The sequence below is a fragment of the Rhagoletis pomonella genome, unplaced genomic scaffold, assembly GCF_013731165.1.
Source record: "Rhagoletis pomonella isolate Grant_MI unplaced genomic scaffold, Rhpom_1.0 Rhpom_scaffold_00010, whole genome shotgun sequence".
NCBI classification, from domain to species: Eukaryota; Metazoa; Arthropoda; class Insecta; order Diptera; family Tephritidae; genus Rhagoletis; species Rhagoletis pomonella.
The window spans coordinates 21,663,154-21,687,380 of record NW_023458564.1 but is presented as its reverse complement, the minus strand read 5'-3'; the positions used below and the strand labels follow the sequence as shown (position 1 = coordinate 21,687,380).

At 34.5% G+C, this 24,227-nt stretch overlaps 1 protein-coding gene across 6 annotated transcripts in view; it reads right to left on the bottom strand.

Annotated features, from left to right (window-relative positions):
* Nucleotides 1–225: 225 nt before the first annotated feature.
* Nucleotides 226–24,227, bottom strand: part of LOC118746161 (MATH and LRR domain-containing protein PFE0570w) — a 46,219-nt gene continuing 22,217 nt past the window's right edge. For 2 of the 6 annotated variants that reach the window (XM_036479949.1, XM_036479950.1), the window contains exons 3-7: nt 23,910–24,083; nt 20,575–21,621; nt 5,203–5,446; nt 968–1,682; nt 226–693 (exon numbers count right to left, since the gene is read on the bottom strand). In XM_036479949.1, coding sequence (XP_036335842.1) covers nt 544–693; nt 968–1,682; nt 5,203–5,446; nt 20,575–21,621; nt 23,910–24,083 — 2,330 coding nt within the window. In that variant the 3' untranslated portion in view covers nt 226–543. The remainder of the gene's footprint in view (nt 694–967; nt 1,683–5,202; nt 5,447–20,574; nt 21,622–23,909; nt 24,084–24,227) is intronic. The other 4 variants (XM_036479951.1, XM_036479952.1, XM_036479953.1 and 1 more) reach the window with 4 other exon arrangements.

The following is a 24,227-nucleotide window of genomic DNA, read 5'->3' as shown; positions in this document are numbered from 1 at the left end:
CAAGCGCCAAAATATTATTACTAAACTTGGATGGCTTGGAAGATGCATGGCTGATTACACTTCAGTGTCGCCTAGGCATTACAGGGTTAATACCAATTTATTTTGATAAAGTATACAAACAGTTTTATATTAAGTAATTTCCTTCGCCACGAGGCAATTTTTTATTGAAATATTTCAATACATAAAGTACAATAAAATAAATAGTGAATAAATAAATAGCTAATAGTTAATTTACCCTAAATAAATAAATAAAATAGTTTTTGTAGCATTCTGACCTGTCGAAGCAATTAAAAGTAAATACGAATGGATAAGTAAACACCTTTTTGTAATTAAATATTTTATAAAACTAATTTAGGTAAATACTAATACATCTGCGTGAAATCTCTTTTGCAAATATTTGTCATTATGGTCAGGTTTTTGCAATTAAAATCCATTAATTTATGTTATGGACATCGGTCCTTACACATTCCACCAAAACACGCACATGCATAAAATTCTTGTGTATATATAAATTTAACTAAATAAGCAGTTTGCGGCGAAGTTTTACAGCCTCACCACTTCAACACCTTGGGTTGTAAATAGCGATTCCGCAGCTAATTTCAATTTCTCATTAACTAGTTTAGCAATTTTCGGTGTGCGCCGCCAGACAAATTCACGTGTGCGGTCATGATTGTCCTTGCTCTCGACCTCCACCTGTCAAAAGGACGAGAGAGAAAGGTAAAGGAGATTTAATAAATTGCGCGTAGCATAAATAATATCTACTATTGAATGTAAACATGAAATTGTGAAAAACGGGTTGTAGACAGAAACGTGCTGGCAGTTTATAACTGCCATATGCACCTACATACATACACATCTAACTATGAATATTTAAGGGATTTGAATTCAAAAATGCTGAATAAAAAAAAATGTCATCAAACGACAAACTTTTTCACATAGTTTTTCAACATTTGCTCACCCAACTAACCTGTTTCGGCTGCTGCACCTTAATGGACATCAATGTGGCGCGATCGTTGACAACACTAAATTTGATGCGCCCAATCATCTCGTTTGTACGCGCTGTAGCGCTTTTCACACTATGCACGCTACCGCGTTTGAATGACTTTTCCACGCGCAAAGTCAATGGGCCCAAAGTGAATTTGGCCTTTATGGTTGAGTTGGAGCCTTCCGGATCGGCGACCACTTTCACATTGCCGACACGCTTCAATGAAGCCAGCCCAGAGAGGCTGCCTTCAGCTTTTTGCAGCTTTTCAACCTCCTTGCCAATGGCGACGTTGTTGTTATTGCCGTTACTTTTCGTGTTCTGTTTTAGTTTTGAACCTGCGCTGTTGTTGTTGTTGTTGTGGCCATTGCTGGTAGTGGAATGATTTTTTTTGGTATGTGTCTTGTGCGCTTTGTTTGAAGTTTTCTTTTGACTCTCAGCCCTATTAGCGTCCCCATTTAATACGGTGCGCATTTCCGGTGAATTGGCGGCCGTGTCGAGGGCGTCGCCGGCATTTGCCGGTAATTTAGCATCACCGACAGTCGACATTTTTTCAGCAGCCACTGCTTTGATGCTTTGCTCCTGTTGTAATTGTAACTGTTGCAGTTGTTCCTGTAATTTGCTTTGTGTCTTGGCATCACTCATTTCCATGCGGCGTGGCTCTTCATCCAGAGAGCGTGGCTCTGATTTAGTATTTTTTCTGTGAAGAAAGAGAGAGAGAGAGAGGATTAAAATAGAGGGAGTGAACGCAATCAAGTTGAAATTTAATTTTAATTCTAACAGAGATCTTTACAAGGCACTTCAAATAAACAGACACTTTCTTTGCTGATACATTGATACAAAAGCAGAACACTCATAACCGAGCTCTGAGAACCCTGCAGGTAAAATAAGAGATACAGCATTTAGTGCCATTTTTTATATAGGTTTTAAAATTTATCTGCCCTTTAAATAATTTTTTTCAAAACAAAGCTTTTGTTTAAAGCGCAGATAAATTTTAAAACCTACTTGAGAAAACGGCCCTTAGGCGTTTAAAAAAAGGTGCAACTTTTAGGCTGGATTATTTTTAATGAAAAAAGTGGTGGGTTTTACTATCCTTTTTGAACTGATCCGGACAATGCGAAGTGATAAAGTAATATCATCAAATTCTCTTGCAAAGTGGTTAAAATTGTAGTCTCTAGATTTCAGCAAGAAAAAAAAGGTATTTTATGCTAACATTTTTACAAGTTTTTTGCCGAAATTCTCCTTAAACTGAGCGGTGTACTCACATATTAAATATACATACATTAGATTAGTTTAGGTTGAGGTGTTCGCTCAAAGCTGGGGGCGCACTTGGACACTATTTCACGAAATAAACATTGAAAAGTGACCACCATCGATTAATTCGGGTATGATTCAGGGAAGTTGTGTTAGAAATAAGTTCCATGATAATTTTGGAAATTCTAGGAAATTATTTCAGCATTATAATATACCACAAAGTAATTTTTATTAAATGCTTGTTAAGATTGCGCAGTAGATTTTGGTATACTTAGTTTGGCCCCTGTGTTTACCAGAATATTTTTAAATCTGCTTAGAAATTGTCCGTATGCCATTCCACATACATTATACCCAAAATCGATACATCCATAGTTGAAGATATCACACGTAAATTTGGGTCACGATTAGAGTCGGTTAAGACGTTTTCATAGGGTAATCTGAACTTTGACCCTTGTGCGACACGCCTTAACCAACTTCAATCGGGAACCAAAATTTATGTGTTAGCTTCGACTATAGTAGCATCGACGTAGGCTGCGATTTTTGTTTTTACGATTTTTCAACATTCAAATATTTTCATAAAACCTAAAACTGCTTGAAGCTCACTGTGATATAGCTTCCATGACATGTTCCTTGAAAATTTATTTTGAACCAACTTCCATAGAATATTATTTGGACCAACGTGGGAATTAGAACTATTAGATAGACGGATATTGACAACGGCCTCTAAAATCCATACTCGAATTAGGTTGCTAAGCATGGCTTATAAAACTTATAAAAAAATGCAGGCTATGCACAATTGTTGTAGTTGTAACTTTTAGAGCTTCACAAATACGCTTATTGCTTTGTTATATTGGTTTCTTAAATCGAAAATGCAGGTGTTTCTTTTCGTTTTGTATATAGGAAGTATTGGTCGGTATCTTCTAAATATGCTTATTTTATTCAGATGTATGGGCATAATTGATCTTCCATACAAAATCACTTCGTCGTCATTTTGCAAACACGTGTATGCGTTGAAAGTGTGAGAAGGAGGCAAAAAGTATCTGTGTGTAGGCTTTCGGCTTTTGAGTAACAGATGGCGCTATGTTCATAACCTAATTGCGGCGTATGTATATAAATACATGCATATGTGCTTACATATGTTGATTGCAATTAACGTGGATCTGTTTTTCTTTTTGTATGTTATGTATGTATGTACATATCATATACATATATAATACGCGAAGGCATTTTTTGTTCAGGATAGAGATCTGCACCGTTCGCTCGAATTCCAAATATGGGGTGTCAAATTAAAACGCTTGGCCTGCAGATATGCAAACGGGTTTTATCTTTTCGAACAGAGTTGCCACCTTGTATTCAAACTATTTAATAAGCGATTTTCCTAAATGAGGTGTCAAATTAAAAGGCTTGGACAGCTGAAATGCAATAAGGTTTTCCTTTTTTGAAGAAAGTTGCCACCTTTTAAAAAATTATATATAAATTATCTAAAAAATATGAAGTTATACAAAATAGTATCAATGGAAATGGTTTTGAAAATCATTTTTTCTTAACTTAACTTTAGGAGGGTTGCCACATGTTCAGAAAATCAAATTAGATCTAAATTAAATAGGAAACAAATGTTCCAACATATGGGTGCCAAACGAAAGGTGGCTCAGAAAGTAGCAGTTTGAAAATATTTTGCAATGGGTTGCCACCTGCTTAAAATGTAGAATTTAGTTAACTTTTCCAAAAGTTATATGAAATGTCAAAATTTGGATTTCAAACGAAAGAGTGTTAACAAGTCTGTTACAATGATGTTACCAATATAATCCCCTATTGAAGAAAGAAGAACTTTTACAATTGAAATTTGCCTTTTATACCTTGGGAAAAATAAGTAAGATGTACAATGAAAGGAAATGTCAAATCATCAAGACTCGAAAGTCGAGGCTCGAAGCAAATGAATTCAAGTGAATAGAAAACAAGGTTGCATTAATTCTAAAGTACTTAAGTGACTTAATCATTTTGAACAAAGTCTTTAGTTTAAACATTAAAAATATTTTTGAAGTGTTGGAAGAGGGTTTCCACCTGTCCAAAAATGTATTTCAAATTACCAAATAAGTTAAATGAGTTATTAAAATAAGACGTGAAACGAAGGTGGTAAGATATCCTTAGTTTGAATAATTATAATATTAAAGAGGGTTGTCACCTATTAAAAAGGTAAACTTAAATTATTTAATAAGTTAAAGTAATTATCAAAAATATGGGTATCAAATGAAATGGGTTTAAAAAGACTTTATTTCTGAGCCTACGTGGACCTAGGCTAATATAAAAAGCAATACAAATTTCTGCAGTATGAAAGGAAATAAAACTGAATCGAAGTATAAGCCGATGGTACATATGATTGAAGTTGATGTGGATCTGCTCCTCTATTGCTAATTATTAATATTTTGCAATTCATATTTACTTATTAATTCTACATTCAATACAATCAAAACGAATGTTTCATGTACCGTTTCTAACTTGAATGTGATTATAATAATATCACGTATTCTACGTTTAAGTTTGGCGGCTGTGGCTCCGACACAGGCTCAATGCCAAGTCTAAGGCGCTGGACTGATCCTTTTTCGTTCAATTGGCTCTCATTGCACAAGTTGCGAATAAGACTAAATTGCACTACTCGACAACACTGGCATTTGCTACTGTCGTGCAGAAATAAGTAGACGACAAAATTCGTCGAAAACAATCCAGTGCTGCCATGTTTCCCCATTTTAATACACTAGTCGAATGGAAATTTTAAGCAATGCTATGCATTTTTCAATGCGACTAGACTCTCGAAAAGCGACTTGCATTCCACAGGACACTCACAATGAATCGCGCTGAATACCTTAATGCAAATTATGCACACATATACACACCTGCACAATAATGGCACACCTGTGGTAATTCAATTAAGCTGTTTAACTCAAAATGTTACCCTCCCAAGTACTTACAATTTAGTTTTTGTTGCCGATTTTGCTGGTTTGGCTTTTGTTGACCCGGTCGTATGCCCTCCCGCTGTGCTGCCTGCTGTCGTCACTTTCTTGGTCGCCGCTCTGGCATGCAAGCGCACTACAAAGGGATCGTAATTGTTGGCCACAATCCGATTGATGCGCGAGAATATCGAATCGATGAATTGATTGTGTCGCTCCTGGAAGGCGTCGTTCGTCATTTCGATAATGTTGTTCTTCAGGTTTCCTAGATACATATTGATGAGTTTATAGGCTTATTAGTCAATATTAGCGTATTTATACTGCATGTGGTTTTGTATATTCTTAGCAACTACTACATATGTATATAAATTAGTATTTTATGTAAACAAATTTTGATATTATAACGTAATTGCTGGTAATTTTCGTTTATATGTAAATCAATATTACTACGCAAACAAATCTAACAGCTGTCTGCTGTTAATAGCCGTAAGCAGCCTAATTTTACCGTTTTCATATTGATTCAAAAGCGCTTAGGAAACCACTAATCAAGAGAAGTAACTTAGCTTTTGAACTGCTTATTAATGATGCAATAAATAACCAAAATTATGTACTCAAGCGTCTGTTGTGTTATTAAAGCGGTGGCCAATATTTATAAGTATTATGTTTCGTAGATCGGATTAAAAACAAATTAGATAGAGTTACATACATATTAGTAATAATAGTTGTTATTTTTTGTCAGATTTAATACAAATATGTTATAATTGTTAAAATCGATATAGATTTGAAAAAGGATAAGCAATTTAATTAATTATTTTCATCTTTTTTCAAATGTGCTTCATTCTGTAATCTTAAAGGTTAGTCCATAAATGTAGGTTAATGTTTAAATGCCTACATGGTAAAGCAAAGTCGAGATTTCTTGCCCACGCTAATCTCGAAAACTCCTGACCGGATTTGGACGAGATGTTTCTTAATATAAATAGTCTGTATCGATACGACAATTGTCTTTAGAATAGAATTTCTATTGGGTCGCCACCTGTCTAAAAAACTATAAGATCTTCACCGTTCGTCGGACTAAAAACAGAGATACCAGGTGAAAGAATATGGTCTCCGAATGTGCAATAAACTTTTATTTTTTTGGTGGGATTGCCACCGATTTAAAAACTGCTACCTTACGTATAATACGTAAAGGATTTTTTTGTCAACGACTTCAGATTTTCATAGCTCATGCAGTTTAAAAAAAATTGTGTGCAAAAATGTATTATTTCTTTTAATAGGGTTGCCAGCTATATATAATTATAAAATCCGTAGAGTTTGTTGAATTAAAAAATTGGGTCCCTTGTCATTCGGTATGGCCTCCGGATGTGCAATAAACCATTCTTAGTAGGGCTGCCACCCATTTAAAAATTAGTTCCTTATATATAATACTCGAAAGCATTTTCGTTTATAACATCTAATTTGGTGGGCGTATTTTTATATTTTATTAATCGTTTCTCCGAACCAACAAAATCTGATCACTAGCTGCAATAAAACTGGTTGCTCGTATATGAGATTTTATGTTATAACTCTTCCACTTTAGCATCTAGAAACATCGAGCCTAGCACCATTGGCATATATCAGAAACATATAGCTAAAAGTTAAAGTAGCTAAGAAAGGATCAATATCACATACAGGTACATATTTAGCTTCCATATAACTGACTGTTCTGATATGAGGGAAATCGAGAAAATCATTAAGATAAGTTTTCTAAACGGTATATATCGAGTACCAGATTATTCAGATATACCTTTTTGCAATATAAGTAACTGGTTTATTTAGAAGCCAAAAATATGGAGCTATGTACCAACCAGTTATAAGAGGTAAACTTACAAAACTATGACTATAACTTATAGCTCTCACATAGCTGATTGGTCAGATATTAGAAGTTGTTTTGCAAAAGCTTAATTTTGATATCTAGGACGTTGAAATTTTGTGAGCCATTTTAATACTAATCAGTCACCAAATCTCCGCTGATAAAACTGTTTATGGCTTTAGATATGAGTTTTTATAAAAAATCTCATCCATTTCAGTGGCTAAAGGACAGAAGTTGTGTATCCTTGTTTACTTATTATAAGTTCATAATTAAAATCATCAAGATCAGTTTAGTATAATGTATAGCCCGCACGAACTGATTGCGGAAGACGGGCCTTTTTTTCGTTCAAATTCATCTCTAACTTTACTGATTAATGACAAATAGAGATTTCCAGAATCCTTAACAAATTTTCAGATTTATTTCTTCTATTCCTACTAAGGCCCATACGATTCTCTGATATGATCGTTTTCTAGGAATAAAAAACGCTTTTCATTATTCAGTAGTATTTAGAAATACTAAAAATTCCTCTATGCTTAAGCAACAACAAGTTCAAATGGGCACAAAATATTTACATAGTTGGTGTTTTACATTAGTTTTTTCTGTTTTGCAGTTGAGTGCCGCGCACAGGAATAGGTGGGAAAAAATTACCAATGTGGTGGAATCACAATATTGGCTTTGAATGCAGCAGGGGGTTAATATTGGCATTTTATTTTTTCGCTCACATTTCAGTTGGTTGCGTCTGTATGGCCCTTTAAATTTTACACATGATTATTATTTTTAAGTGGAAAAACAAAACTCAATAATAACAGAGTAGGAAGGCAATAATGACAATAAGAAAACGTCGAGACAAGTGAACTTAATTTTGAGGCGTAGATTACGGATCTGCCTATCCTTTTTCTCGATCAGGTCAGCTTTCCAAGATATATTTTTTTTAAGTTTGCACAAATTCAATAATTCAAATGAATAAAATAAAAAAAAATAAAATTTTCCCTATCTAGAATTCTCGATGATTTCGGAATTCGAAATACATTTTTTCCTAGGAATACGTTTTCGCGATATTTGCAATTTACCGTTATTCAGCTTAAAACAAAAAGTGGTTCCACTTAGTCACGTATATCTTAGTAACCAATTTAACAATCTTAATACGAAGAACGGCAAATGAAAGCTAATAAAATTCTCCATAAAGCACATATACATCACTTTCCGATACGACTCACAGTTTCTGACAAGTTAATTATTCGTTCCAGTTTTTTTTTTTATTTTTTAATGAAAAGAGTAAAAATAAACTATTAAAAAATAACAGGTTCTGTGCCAAATTTTGGCGCTAAGCTAAAGCCTGTTCTGTTACAAAGGAATCAAGTTACTACTAAAGAAAATCGATGGATAAATAAGAAATAATGAGTGGTCAAATGAAAATGCGCAAAGATTTTTTGTATGATATAGGAGCAGAAAAGTGTGTACACAGGTGTACGTGGCGTATGTGTAACTTTCCTTCCTGCTCATTTTTCAAACAACAAATCCTTGCGTATTTTCATTTAACCACTCATTCTTCTTCTTTATTTATCCTTCGCTTTCCTTCAATAGTAACTTAATTTTTTTGTAACAGAACAGGCTTTAGCTTGGCGGCAAAAATTTGGCACAGAACCTGTTATTTTTTTAATTTTTCTTCTGTTAAAGTTTGATTTGTTTTTAATTTTTTCATTAGAAAAACAAAAAAAAAACTGGAATGATTAACTAATTTGTCAGAAATTATAAGTCCTATCGGAAAGTGATGGATATATGGTTTACCGCCAATGGAACCAACTTATCCATTAAATAAAAAATTAACTAGATTTTCGGAATCAGCGAGCAATTCTCTATAGGAATAAGACAATAGCATCCGTGGAAAATTTTTGCTGTAAACGAGCCTTATTATTTCTGAGCGAAAATAATAATGACCATAAAATAATTACTAAATGCTATCTTTAAAGATAGAAACAATTTTTCTCTTATTTGTATTAGTTCCTATAGGAGGCAAAATAATCAGCTTTTTTTCATAAAGGAAAATTCTCAATAGTTAACATTTTTGCAGTAAAGGCATGAGGTAAAACGTCAGCGATTGGTACAAGCTTCCATGTTTCGTTACAAACAAAGTTGAAATGTTAAAAGAAAATAGGCCCAATGTACAATTACAAAAAAAGCATTGTTTCAAAAATCACTTTCGTTGTGTTGGAAATATCAAAATCGAACAGCATTTTGCGCAACTAAATATAACAGGTAAAGAAAGCACTTGTTTTGCTTAAAAAAAAAACAAAATTTGTCTTCGAAAGAAGGAGATAAGCCACGCAAATACAAAGCCGCATGATAGGTATTATGCAATACTTAGAATTTCCGTCAGCTATTTTCTCTCGAAACGCTGGTAAATTAATTTGTTATATAAATTACAAAGTACCGTAATATTATACATACATGCTGCTAATATGTTTTCTCATTATGCATGTTAGCGCAATGAAATAATTTTGCCCGAACAATTTAGCGAAAAACATGCTGTATGGCTGCATTCAACTAAATACAAGAGCTGAAACTTTAACCAGCTACGTACCTGGTTAAATGCGTTTATTTAGCGTGAGCTAGCGAAGCACTTTAGTTACATGTATGTATGTATGTACCCAATTACATAAGTATATACATATACTGAGAGCAATGTACACAGCTGATAGTTAAGCGCAAGTCAAACTCATAGCTAGCGCGAATGGAGTTATTACAAGTAAATTACCTACAAAAATAATTAGCGCTAATCTTTTGCATAGTACATATCTAAGTTTGGTATAAACATAATTTTGTGAAGGCATGATCTTGTGTTTACAGGAGATTTTCAAGGCTTCCAAATTATAATACATACTTGTTTTGAGCTAACACATCTTTTTGTATGCAAGTGTTATCCAGGTATTGTTAAGATATCTAGTATGTAATCGAATTCCTTTTATTGATTTTTATTGAATTTTCTTAAAAGCAAAAAAATACTCATACGCCTCCGCCTCTGTTTATATTGGATTTATTTATGACTTAAGAGCATTGAGTTCTCTGGTGACTATGATATGCCCATTATTACGACATTGGATAACTACAACTACTCTACAATTGAAGTAGAAAAGACCAAGACCAGTCAAATTCCAAACCATAGTTAGGCATAAGATAAACCAAACTTCTTAGGCCTTTGTGCAAGATCAAATGAGCGTATCTGGAAACTGTGCTAGTTCGGGCAACAAAAAGGTTTTTTGCGATGCTTAATAAAGGTCTCGAAAGGTCAATTAAAATTAAACGTTGGAAGAATGGATTCAAAGAATATTTTTATATACACATCCTAAATATTGATAAAGAACGCACTTGTCTTCATTCAGTTCGGAAGTTCATCGACTACGGGTTTCGAAAGGAGTCTAAATAATGAGCAACGCTGATGAGATTGGTCTGGTTCTTGTAAATAAGAATACCAAGAAGATTCAGTTGGTCACGCAAAATGATAATAATTTGGTATCCAAAATTGTTTATATGTACTGACTTTTTCCATCTCTTTTCAATGTTAAAGACTGGTATTTTTAACAAGGCGATATCCTACGAGATGTCAATTGATTAGATCGTTTGCCAAATTCATTCCCCGTGAAAAGCGTAAGTATGCCATTTTGCGCTCCAATAGCCGCAATGGCCGACAGAGCAGGGCACTGGCGTGGTATTACTGAGGTTCGCGGTTCAACCCCTGGCACAGGGAGATTTTTTTGTTTTTAATAATTTTTTTTATTTAGAGTTTTTATTGTGGTTTTAAATTTAATAACAAAATATTTTTATTAATATCTTGTTTTATGGCACAAGTATTTCTTCCCAAATGCATGTTTTTTCTGCGATGAGATCAGATTTTCAAATTTATTATTTATATTTAAAGTGAAATAATTATATTGACTCGCATTGAATTAATTTTAAAAATCTTAACCACCTCCACCAAGCGGACTCGAACCTGCGATTTCAGCATAAGAACCGCCAGTCTTTACGGGACACCACAGAAGACATTTGTAAGAAAAGCAATTAATTGCTTAAATACAGTAGTCGAAAAAATTATAGCCGCACCAAATTTTGACAAGAAACAAGAAAACACTTTTTTCGCAAAATCTATAAAGGACCGTTTTATTTTTCAAAAAAAAAAAAAACAGCTGTAAATACTTTTGTATGCGCAGTATGACTAAAAATCGCAGCGTTTTCTAGGTATTCTCACTTTAAAGACCTAAGCACCCATCAAATGTTGAAACTCCTCATACTGTTTATGTTCTTTTCATTCTAGTTATATTAAATTGTTAGATTGTTTAGCTTTTCCCCTCAAAAAAAAATAATGACCAAAATTAAGAGCTGGAGCACAGCAAAACGCAGCGAAATGCCATTGAAGCAGTGAAGTGAGCAAACTGTGTCCGTGGTGGCCAAGTGGTAAGCTCCGAAACTTTAAGCATAATTACGAATTTATTTATGTCTGCAAATATGTGCATGTTCACTCAATTAAGTTAATTATTTTGCGAGTTACTTAAATGTCAAATTAATGTCATTTTTGCGTGCACGAAAACATATCTGTAGTTATAATGTACCGCAAATCTCATTGTGGTCAACGAAAACTGAAAGCAGAGAATTTTAATTTTTATTTAAACGGAGTTTGGAGTCCTTTTTCAAGCTTAGTGCGTTTGAGATTCAAATTTATATGCACATACATATGTTTACTATATTTTGGTGTAGCGTATAAATGGATGGGGCTAGTAGGAAAGTATTTTTATTGAAGTAATTATTTTTGAGATTCTAGAATTTGTAACCAAAACGTGAAGACCAGAGAAGATTACGGGCGTCATATCTGAGGCACAACTTCGGAAAACCTTTGAATCACCTTTGAATAGATTACATGAAATCGACCATACGCCTATCGACGTGTCCTCAATTCAATATAGCCGATGCTTAATGACGACACTTCGATTATTTTAGACCTGCTAAATGATGCATATGTTTATACGTTAGTAGTTTTTCATTTCTTTCGAAAATTGTTGTTTTTGGAGAGCCCTAAGAACGACCAAGATCGAAACTAGTTCTTATCTTTTTAATTTATGACTCTATCAAACTGTAATATACTCTTACTAAGTGTTTGGCCGAGCTTCTCTTCCAATGTGAGCTGTGCGTTTTGATGTTGCTACAAAAATTGAGGAGCCTCCAGTTTTACGCCCCCCGAACGGCAAATGGATTTTACTTTTTTTACTTTTTCTAATTTAGATGTTTCCCGGACCAGAGAGGAAACCCAGGTTACACGGAGTGTTAGTACGCACCTCTAACCACACTTGAAAGATCTGTTAGGCACGGTGCACATTACAGCGATACGATAAGCGATACTATATGAAAGCGATATTGACTTGCTGTGCACGTAGAAATTGGTAGGAAGCGATGAAAACTGTGCACATTTGCACTACAGAGACACTGCGGTGACATATATTTATTGCTTGCGTATCGGCCGAGCGACATGGTTTTCTATGACACCGCATATGGTATCGCGGGTCGTATCGCTCTAATGTGCACCGTTCCTTAGAGAGGAGAGGGTTAAAGCTCAGTTAGTCTAGACTTAACTAAACTTACCTCAAGAAATAGTGAAAGATTACTCAACACGTCAACTTAAATAAGCCAGAAGCGAAGATATTTTGTTTTTGTATTTTCTTTTGCAGCTGGGGCACAATTCGCCGCTTATAATGCCACATACAAAAAAATCATGCAAGAAAAAATTATAGCGCTCACTAATTTTAAGAAATACAAAAACGAAAATCTGACAAGCCTGATTCTCTCACCGCTCTCAATTTCCGTAAGGCCGTTACTTAAGAATTTAAAACCAACAGGTTTTTAAGTTTCTTACGGTAAGTTAAGTTTTAACTAACCACCAACACAGTTTCTCATATACAGAACAGGCTGGGTTGGTAAGTTAAGTTTCAAAAACTAAGTCTAGACTAACTGAGCTTTTAAGCTTTCAACTATCTTTACTAGAATTGCCCTGTAAATGATGTTCGAAATAACTCATACGCCACGGTTATAGTGTTGTCACTTCAGTCTAATAGCCTACTAAAATTTACATGCCACGGCCTAAGTAGTTTTCAAAAAACTGGAAAAAATGGCTAAAATAAATATCTCAGCGAAATTAAAGGTTAATAATCATATAGTAAATTTGCATGGCAAATATTTTCGTAGACTATTTTAACCCATTAAATACCGCCTGAGCGGGTCGTTTTGACCCATAATTTAAAACACCCCTCAAAATGCTAATTTCGAAGGCCGTGAAAGAATTAAACAATTTTCCAGAGGTTCATTCTTCGGAAAATTTTACTGAGGGTCTACTCGGGAAAAATCTTAATGTCATCAAAGTCTCTAAAAATTAAAATAAAAATCTATGCCAAGAAGGAACAATAACAAACCCGATTTTAAAAAAATTTTGTATACATAGGAAAAATTCAATTTTTTTCGTTGCTTTAGAAATGTATACTAAGAAAACATGTCAAGTCATCAACCTAAAAATTCCTAGAGAAGCCAAACTAACACCACATGCAATCCTTACTGCTTACTTTAGTACGGGTTGGTTAGACAAGGAACCTAACAGCAGTAACAGTTTTTATTTTTCCAATTTTCAATTGTGCCGTTATTGCATAGGACCAGCGATATGTATTTGTGCTTAAAAGTTTTAAGTTAAAACGATAAGAATTATTGTACTATAGTATTAAGTAAAAGGAGGAAACGTTTGAAAGTGTTTAGTTTAATTCCTTTAATGAAATGAATTTTGCGTAAGACGTTACTGATAGCCTGGCATATAGCGCAATAATACTTGCTTAGTATTTATTTCGAAGCAGAAAAATAAAAACATGGCTTTTTTAGCAACATTTTTTTATGAGTTTGGCTGTTATTCCTTCTTGTCAAAGTTCTTTTTTTATTTAATTTTTCAGAGAGTTTAACGCTGATGACATTAAGTTTTTGCCTGACACCAAGAATAACTTTCCGCAGAATAATTTTCTAGAACATATCAAGCCTTTAACGAATTTCCAAATTTGCTTTTTAAGGGGTTTTGTAAAGTATAGATCAAAAAGAGCCCCTTAGGCGCGAGCTAATGGGTTAAAATTTTCTACGAAAATATTTCTCATGACATGTAACTATATATGTCTTAACAGTTACTTTCGCTCAGATATTTATTGTAGCCATTGTTTCAACTTTTTTGAAAACTGTTTAGGCTTGGAGATGAAGACTTAGTAGGCCATAAGTTACAAACGTTTTTTGGAAGAAACGAAATCTCCATAAATCATAAATAAATCATAAATTTTTATGAAAATTTAAACACCCTGAAAACTTCACTGCACTCGCTAAACTTTTATAGAAATGCCTTACAGGCGATTTCTCAGGTCCCCTCCTTATATAAAGCATCCCACCGCTTTGAGAATAACAGTCATTATTAGCTTTTTCTAGTATAATCAAATGCATAACTCTTCAGATTTTTAATACAAGAAAATAAATTAAGTTTTAGTAAAAAAAATTAACCCTATTGCTTCTAATAATTACAAAATTTCTTGCATATCTCTTCGTTTACCTAATACGTTGCATATTTCCGCTTTACGAAAGGTTAGTCCTTAAAATCAAACGCATTTACTGTACAAATTTTTGCGCACATACAAACACTTGATATTTTGCCTTCACTCTGGCTGTTGAGTCGAAACTTTTTAATTGCCCTTTTTCACCCATCTCCAGTGGCATTTTTCTATAAAATCAGCATTGCAACAGGAAGGAAAAATAAAAATTTTTAAAAACTTTGTAGCTTTAATAAGTTGTACATTTTAGTGTCCCTACAATTAGCGCAATAAACAAACGCAAACAATCAGCGAAAGCGCAAGTTTTCCTAATTTTAATTTGAATCACTTCAACGTCGTCAGCCAAGGTACTTTGGCAACTTACTGGAAACTTTTTGCAAAGAATTTTTAATAATCTAAATTTAGAGCAACAAAGATGTTGCTTGTAAATGTTGTTAAACATTTTTCATTAAATCAGTTTGCAAAGTAATTTCCTCTCCTTCGCAAAGGTTAAAGATTAAATAGGAAACTTCTTTTCATAATTAACCTTATTGCAAGTTCACACAATTTTCGAGTGAGATGGACATTTCTAAAACACTGACATTACATGGCTAAGCAACTTCCAATGGCCAAGGTGTATGAAGTTTTTTTAATTAGCAAAATTCATTATCAAACATTTACCTTTTAGCATAGTGGTTGACTACTTTTATGCAAAGTTTTGCCACGTGATAAAAATCAGCTACTGATTAAAAGTTTTCTAAGCTCTAAACCTAATGAATCTCAATTGGCTTGCAAATTCCGTTTGTTTTTCATTTTTGTAAAGGGTAAGTGCGTATGTATAAATTTACTACCGCAGAAACAGAGCGATTTAATGAACTTAAGTAAACTTTAAAACTTTAATTTAATGCTGGCAGCTTAGAGAATTGTTACAGAGTTATATAAGAAATTTCTTTGCATGCCACAAAATTTTGCTCTTCATTCAATTTCTAGGTGTACGTTAATTTGGGTGAACAGGTTACAAAGTGTGAAGTGAAGCAAAAGTTTTAGCTTCTTTAGTCTAAGTCTGTGTCTAAGTCGGTGAGTATTTAGATGAACAATTAAGCTTTCTTTGTGAAAGGATTATACGGAAAGTTGTCAACTTGTCGCACTCACCAGAAAACTTAAGAAACATTCATTTCAAAACATCGAAAACGTCACAAATTTTCTAAATACTAAGCACTCCATTATTATGTTATTTCTTTTCAAGGGATTGTTGTGGGTATCAATTTTGAGTAAATACTCATCCTTAAATAAGGTTTCAGCATTTCTGAAATTTATCGGTTTATGAAAATTGGGCATAATTTTATTCCGCTTTGGAGATTTTCGACATCCTGCATTTTTGTGTCAAGTAGAATAACAATATGCGACAAAGTCAAACTGGGTGGTTCGGTATGCGATAAAATCAAAAGCAAGTGATCGTTTTGTATGTCAATAATACTACGTTAAGGGCTTTTTCCGAGTTTGGCTCAAATAAGGAAGATATCCTTAACTGAATCCTTGCACACAATGTATTGTTTAATTAGGTTAAGTTATTGAAAAATATTCTTATAAAATACTTATATAAGGGTTTTTTTTTGATACGGGGACTCATTTTTTAAGTTCATTTATTATTAGCTTTGCGCTAGATGGCGCTCTAGGCCAATTCATTGAATTTCATTAAGTTTTTTTTTTTTAATAAATACTCATATTAGAGGGATTTATTAAGAAATTCAGTTGTGGTGTGATTTCAAATACCGCAATCAATATTTTAAACATAAATTAATTTATTTATTGTATTTTGTTTTATTATTTTCTCTACTTTTCCTTCAAACTTTTCTTCTTTTTAACCGACTTCAAAAAGGGTGATGGTTATCGGACGCAAAATTGCCTTGTTTTCCTAGACCCGAAATTTTATTTGGACTAGTTGGTAACTTATTTAGTTAAACAGATACAACGGTTTAAAGATCGCAGGTGGTACATATGTACTCGGGTATGCATCTTCGGATTAAGACAATTATAGACTTTTCTCTAACTGCACCGCAAATTCGAAAGAGCCTGAGGAATACACTTTGGAAAGAAAGCTCCATATCAAGCTCCTAGTAAGCCCAGCACTACTAAGGCAAGAAGGCTGAGCCTCGAAAGTAAGAGGCAAAAATATAAGCAGTTTTTGCATGCGTACCGGAAGTGCCAAGGTTGTCGTTAATGAGGATGACGTAGCCGCCTCGCATAGGGGCAAATTTTCGCAAACTCTACGCGACTTGATGCATAGGGCACTACGAAATGTATCCCTATGGTCCACGCGTTGTTGTCTCTGCGTTAATTCGTGGAAATTGGAACTTGTTCTCTTTACAAGAAGATACAAGTTACCCCTACTGACTCCACATGAACTTAACTTGCTACTCTGAAGCTTTAGTAATAAAGCAAAATTCCGGGCGTCATTCTCTACAGAAAACTGAGCTGGGAGCAGAACAAAGTCCAGCGTTGTGAAAAGGCATTTGTGGTCCTATATTCGTGCAAGAGAGCCATGAGTAAGAAATGGGGGTTTATCCCGAGTGTATGCCGCTGAATTTATACAGCGGTGGTCAGACCGATTCTCGTTTACGGAATTTTTGTTTGGTGTTCTGCCTTGGGCAAGGCCTCTAATCTTAATCTATTTAGCAATGTACAGAGGATTAGGGTGCCCTGTATTACAAATGATTAAATATCTTTTTGAATCTTCGGCCACTACATAGATTTAGTGGGTCAGCAGACGGGATATCTCGCTGAACTTCAGTTAAGAGAGCCAGGATTATGGGAATCGGGGCTGCAGGGTCATTCCTGTATCCTGTAAAATATAGCTCAGGCTCCAGATAGAAACCTCGTAGTGAAAATCCTAAGTAGAGAAGAATGGGAAGAAAACTAATATACTCCACAATTAGCTCAAAAGCAGGCATTCCATTTCCTCTGTGACTCGCCGACATCATCGAGGAGGAGATTGCGCTTTCTGGGGTCTCCTTTCTTTAGTGACCCTGACAAATCGGCAGATTGAAACCATAGGTGCCTGGCGAGTTTCGCCAAGGATTCAAAATGGTTCAGCAAGGGGGAGTGAAAACTCTTAGTTGTGGTATCACAACGGGCCTTCAGCGCGTGGCCTATGTATGTGTGTACCTGCATAGTAGTGCCAGGTTTTAGGATGTGAACTCAAGTAAATTTGTAGAAGTTGATTTGCGTTTACAAAATCTGTGTTGGCAGTATCAAATACTACAGAAGATAGGTTACGTCAACTAATCTGTATCAATTGCTTCAAATGATTTGGCAACTACAGAAAGCTTAGCTATGCCGCGAAAATCTACTACCATTTTTATGTAGCTGTGCTATGAATTATTCCTTCCATGTAGTTGGAAAAGTGCCTTCTGTAAGAGGCAAATTAGATAAAGTTGTTAACGGCTCATTAGAGATAATCATCACAATTTACAAGAAAAGAAGTAAGGTTCTGATCAGGGTTATATCTAAAAGATCGCTTAGATGAATTCAGATAAACTAATACATCATCGAGAAATATCACTAGGGTATGTATTGATTTAATTGAGCATAATTTGAAAACTGTGTTAAGCCGAGCAAGCAAATACATACTTTTCAAATTATTTAGCCGAGTATATGGTAAAATAAAATGTGAAATTGTTTACTCAATTTCTTATTTGTATACAGACCCCACTGGAGTTAACAAATTTTTAAACGGGCTTTCGAAAAATCAAATCGAATATTTGGTTCGTAGGTTTGGATATCGCAATTTTAAACAACACTTATAATTTCGTAAGATCTCTTAATAGTATGGTGGTATACATTACATAATCTTTAATTTTATAAAAAAATATATATAAATAGTCCCTTAAAAAATTATGTCTTAGTGAGAAATGTAAAACCATACAAATGTATACACTTAGTACATACAACTGGCTCTTTTCCCAATTCCTTAAGAAGTGCAAAGGGAAGACACATACAAAAACCATGGTTCTGATGCCAATCACCGCTTGAAAAAGTGCCAAATCATTATCATACAAGCCTACCTTAATTAAACATGCAGCTGAGGCAAATAAATAAAACGCAGATTTTTTAATTTTCATAAAATTTCAACGATTTAATTAAAATTTTTTATTTTCTTCATCTCTTAATTTTATAAAAGGTTTATTGATTTTTTTAACTTCCGAATAAATATTTTATTTTGTTTAAGTTTGGGTTGTAGCTAAAAAAAAAACATACACAAATACAGATGGACTCATAAATGCTAGATATTGCGAAACCATTTTGCAAAAACAATGTGCTGCGCTCGCCTGCAATGTGTGAATTTGTACGACTGACAGTACCACAAGTAAGTATGTATACGATTTTGCTGCTCTATCGCTCCAGTTTTTTTTAATGAAAAACATTCCAAGCGATAAAAAATTGTCTTGTGAAAAAGAAAATTGAAAATTGAGGCTAATTGTGTGAATTTATAATCATATTTAAGCAGCATGGTGGGATTTGAATTTTTGCCTAGCTATCTGATTTTTTCAAGCGTTGTTTTGGCATTCGAACCAACAACCCACTTAGTGTGCACTTTCTGCAGTTATTCTTGTGAATACAGGTATAATTTACAAACATTTTTTTTTATATTTCGGATAAATATTTATTTCCATTTCCGAACTACTTATTAGTTGCCATATTTTTCACATTTGTTAAAAATCTTATCACCAGCAATTATTATAAGTGGGGAAAAGCATATGAAAGTGTGAGTAAGTAAGAGGAACAGAGAATTCTTTATATAGAGGAGCAGATTAAAGAAGTGCATGAGCAAGCGAGGCGAGCGCAGTAGATGAGTGGAGGAGAAAAAATGTGCTTTTCTACAAGTATCTATGTATTTATATATGTAGGTTTATCAAAAAACGGTATCAAACATTTTCAGCTCCCTTGCAATGAAATGTGTGGATGATAGTGAAATAGTTGAGAACCAATAGACGTTTTTGCACAAATGATTACAAACTACAATAATTTTTTTTAGTATTTTTCATTTTAGTTCTAGCGTATAGACAGACAATTTATGCTTAAAGGCTTATAGAGAAAAAAACCATAATACATATATAAATATATAATTTATTTTACAAAAATAAATAAATAAATAAATTAGGCTAAAAACTAAAATTTTCTATTTTTTTCCTTTTCCAATTTATCTTTTTTGTGTGTCTTTTGGCGGGAAAGCGACTAACTAGCTGACGCTGGTGGCTGGCCATCGGCTCTTAGTCGATTTCCCTCTTTTCATTTCACAACAGTTTTGTGCTTTGCTGTGGCATATTTCAAATATTTTTTACAAATTTTTGTTTGTGCTCTAAATTATAACATTCATACATACATATGTATGTACTATAAATCTTTTAAAAATTTTTTGATGTGATTTTTAAACAAGTGCAGTGTATGAACAAGCAGCTCCTTGAAAGTGACAAAAGATTTTTATAAATTATATTAAATGTTTTTAATTTTGTTGCTATTTTGTGCCATTGTGCAAGACATTTTTACATTTATGGTTTTGACTAGCACCAAACTCTTAACCGATCAAGTATGTGCAGGTGAAAAAGAAAAGATTTATGTGTGTAAATATTTCTAAGCAACAGTTTTTTTTTCGAATTCATAAAGCGAATAAGTCTTAACAAAACCGCATGGTAGACGTAGGTCATTCAATTTTTGTACTTTTGCACTTATGACATTACTCAATTTATACAAAATTTTAACATTTACGCATGCTCCGATCCGTTTGTGTTTTTCGTTTCAAATTTTTCAATTAAGTAAATCAATTATTTTTCTACATTCATTGGCATTGACTTGTTTTCTATTGTTTGAGCGCCTTTTTGCTCTTCAAAGCACTTGTTGATTTTTTGGCCTTAGCTGTTGCTACATGTTTCTTAGTGCCTGATTGATTTTTGGACTCACGTGCTTCACGTCTTGCTTCAATGACATTGTCACCGATGATATCATCGTCGTCGTCATCATCATCGTCGGCTTCGTCGTCCTCCTCGTCATCACCTGTTATGGCACCTGTAAGTTCAGCGACTCCATCATCAATATCATCATCATCTTCCTCATCGTAATCATCATCATCATCATCATCATCATCATCTCCCTCATTATCAACACTACTATTATTGTTATTCAAACTAGAAGCAACAGATGGTGCGCCACCCGCTGGTTTGACCGCTGCTGCCACGCCACTCACTGCTGGTTTGGCGGCAGCGTTCACACCTGCGGCACTTGGCTCTGCCAGCGTTTGCTTTTTCGTTTGACTACCACTACTACTACCATTTGTTTTTGTATTAGTTGTTGTTGTTTTTGTTTTAGTTATTTTTTGCGTGGCTGATGTTGCTGATGCAGATGTTGCACCTGCTGTGGGTGTTTTTTTTAGCGAGTTCTTGTTATGATTATGAATTTGATTGAGATTCTGTGACGTGGTGGATGTTGTTGATTTTGATGGTGTCTGACTATTATGGGTTTTTGTATTTGTATGATGCGTTATGAGATTCGTATTTGTATTTGTATTTGAACTGATGATGTGTGCGGCAATATCTGTTGCAACATTGCCGTTATTATCACTATCGCTAATACCAACGCTACCATCAATAACACTACCATCGATACCTTCAACTACTTCATCTTGTTCTAATATTGGCTCTAAGCTACTGCCATCTTCTACAAAATTATTACTAATTTCTTCATCGTAAAAAACATTTTGTTCACCTTCGTTGTTGTTGCTTGAGGCAGCAACGGCATCATCGGCTGAATTTCCAACAGGTACTGCATCGGCAACGTTACCACTTTCGACTGGTAGATCGACACCATCGGAGATGCCACTGTTCAGCGCCGATTGACCGACGGGCGCAAGATCGTCTAGAGAGGCTGCAGGTGCCGCGGGGGCAGCGGCAACGGGCGCGCTGGCAACAACTGGGCGGGAATCGTCGTCATCATCATCCTCATCGTCCTCATCTATAGGAAAGAAATTTATAATTCGGTTTTTGCCAAATAAATTAGTAAAAGTTTAATTTATTTTAAGATTACAAATTTGTTAAAACTGGCAACTGCGTTTTACTCATGATAGCCTTATTTCCCATATTTTACAAAAAAAAACACTTAATAACAATAAAAATTAAGTCTTCGAGTGACATCGTATGGTTCCGAACATTTTTTGTAGTTATGCGAGAATTTTTTTTATGTTAAAGTTAAGAATTTGTACGATGTTACAATGACTACAATTAATTACAACTCAACATAAATTTTCGAAAACAAATTCTAAAAAAATGTTTGATTCTCACAAAAAAACCATCTCGTCATAAGGAAAACTATCTTAAAAATAATTCTAGAAAACCGCCCATTTGGTTGAACCACGTTTTTTATAGGGAATTAAACAAGGCTTACGATGGTATAATTTTGAATCCCTAACTTACTGGTCTTCACTATGCAAATCAGCTTCAAAAAATTCAGCTGTTAATAGCTTAGTTAGCTTTAGGACAATCTTGACCATCTTATAAATGTCCCGTTTATTAAGCTTTAAAACGACGTTAATTTGAAGTCTCTATGATGAGCAGAACCCGAGATACAACGATTTGAAGGAGTACATGATTAGTCAGAATCACGAAAAAATGCAAACTTTGATAGATCACATCTCCGAAGAAGAAAAAATTTAAAAAAAAAATCCCTCGAATACATGTTAGCTTATTTCATGTATAGAACCCATTTGAAGCGAATCGGAGCCATGACATATTTTTTTTTACGAAATCCGTACGACTTCAAAAAGAATGGCTCATATATATGTACATTGGTATTCATGCAGGTCAAGGATGAGGGACAGAATGTTTGCCGGTGTTTATGGACCTGGCACTAGACTTTCTATCGCAACGGACAGATGTATCGAGCTCATTTTATCCAAGGTAGACCACTTTGATGCTCTCCAAAGAGTGCTTTGTCATTCTTCAATTCTTGGCGGGATGGGTAAAAGTTCACTACGTGATCGGAGGATATGAAGTAGCCGTAAAACTATCTCCCCCTCAATTCCAGTTAGACCGGGACGACAATTTTTCGGACTCGGTTTGCTTTGTTGGAGAATAGGTAAACTCACATACCGATGTAAGTACTGAAAAGCGGTACGGCCATTGCCGACTCTCTGGCTAACCATTCTCTGTAAGCGAAAAAATCTTCTGAAAGGAGGCAAAATCAGATTGCTCACAAGGTATTTAACACGTGTTGACCATCGTCTATTACTGGGAGTTCGTCAATTTATTAGGGGAGCTTGTAGTACTTAGGCTGGCATTGTGGCGGTTATTTTATGGTGAAACAAAAGATCTTATAGATTGCAGAGTTTCGTTAAAACCAATTTATTAACTATCGGTATAATTACTTCTCGACAAATTTATCGATTGACGTGCTTACTTTAAAGAGTTTCCCTTCTTTCCAAGAAGTAAATCTGAGTAAATGTATATTTGTTATGAAAAATCGGATTTCTGCTTATCATAGGTTTTTCGTTGGGTTGTCAAATACCTGCTCCTCATTGCGCTGCTTTTACCTAAGATCATTTAAAGTCTAGAAGGATAATATTTGAATGTGAGAAACTTAGAACTTCATCGAATTATCTGTTAAAAAAAGGTGTGAGTACCAGGTACTCACGAAATTTGATGTGTAAGCATCTGTGTACTGAACTAGTCCCAAAATAATTCCGAACTAGGCACTAAATAGTCGCGAAAAAGTTCTAAACTGATCCCGAACTCGTGCCGAAATGATGACGGAAAAGTTCCCGACTAGTCCTGAACTGATCGCGAACTATTTCGAACTATAGATATCAACGAGCAGTGTTGCCAGAACAGCTGATTAGACTTGCTTTCATTTGTATCTACTACTTCTGAATTTGGCTTGGTTTACACGTGATGGCTTACGCCAATTTTGCCATACCGGTTGTAAAAGATGTTTACATAAAAAACCCAAAGAAAATGTATTTTTAAAAATCTCGGCCTTTTTATCAATACGCTACTGTAGTGCATATGCCTAAAACTGTGCTACGAAAAGTTGTAGATGATTATATTTGCGTTGTGGCGTTTTCTTAGCAAACACTGCAACAACAATAAGCACAGGCTGTTCCTAATGAAAAATTACAAATTTTCTGCTTGCTTAAATCAAATTTTACCTAGACTGAGGCAAAGTTATATTTAAGTCAGCTATGGATATACATATTTGAAAATGTATGTACTTTTAAGAATTTGTTAAATAAATTTGTTCATACGCACCACCCAAAATGTCATCGAACAATCGATCTAGATAATCATCGTCATCGTCATCCTCATCATCATCGCTGGCAGCAGCAGGCGATGGCGCCGCCTGGCCCTGTGGCGTATCATCCTCTTCGTCGTCATCGTCTTCCTCATCATCGTCATCATCTGAAAGCCCCGAAAGAAATACAACTGTTTTTAGAACACATACGAGAGAGCACATGAAAATAAAAGAACAAAATTTGTTATGGACAAGCAAACAAACAAATGATAAAATTTATTCAGTTAATGCAAACCAAATGCCAAATATTGCTAGCGCTCAATGTTTTTTTTTTT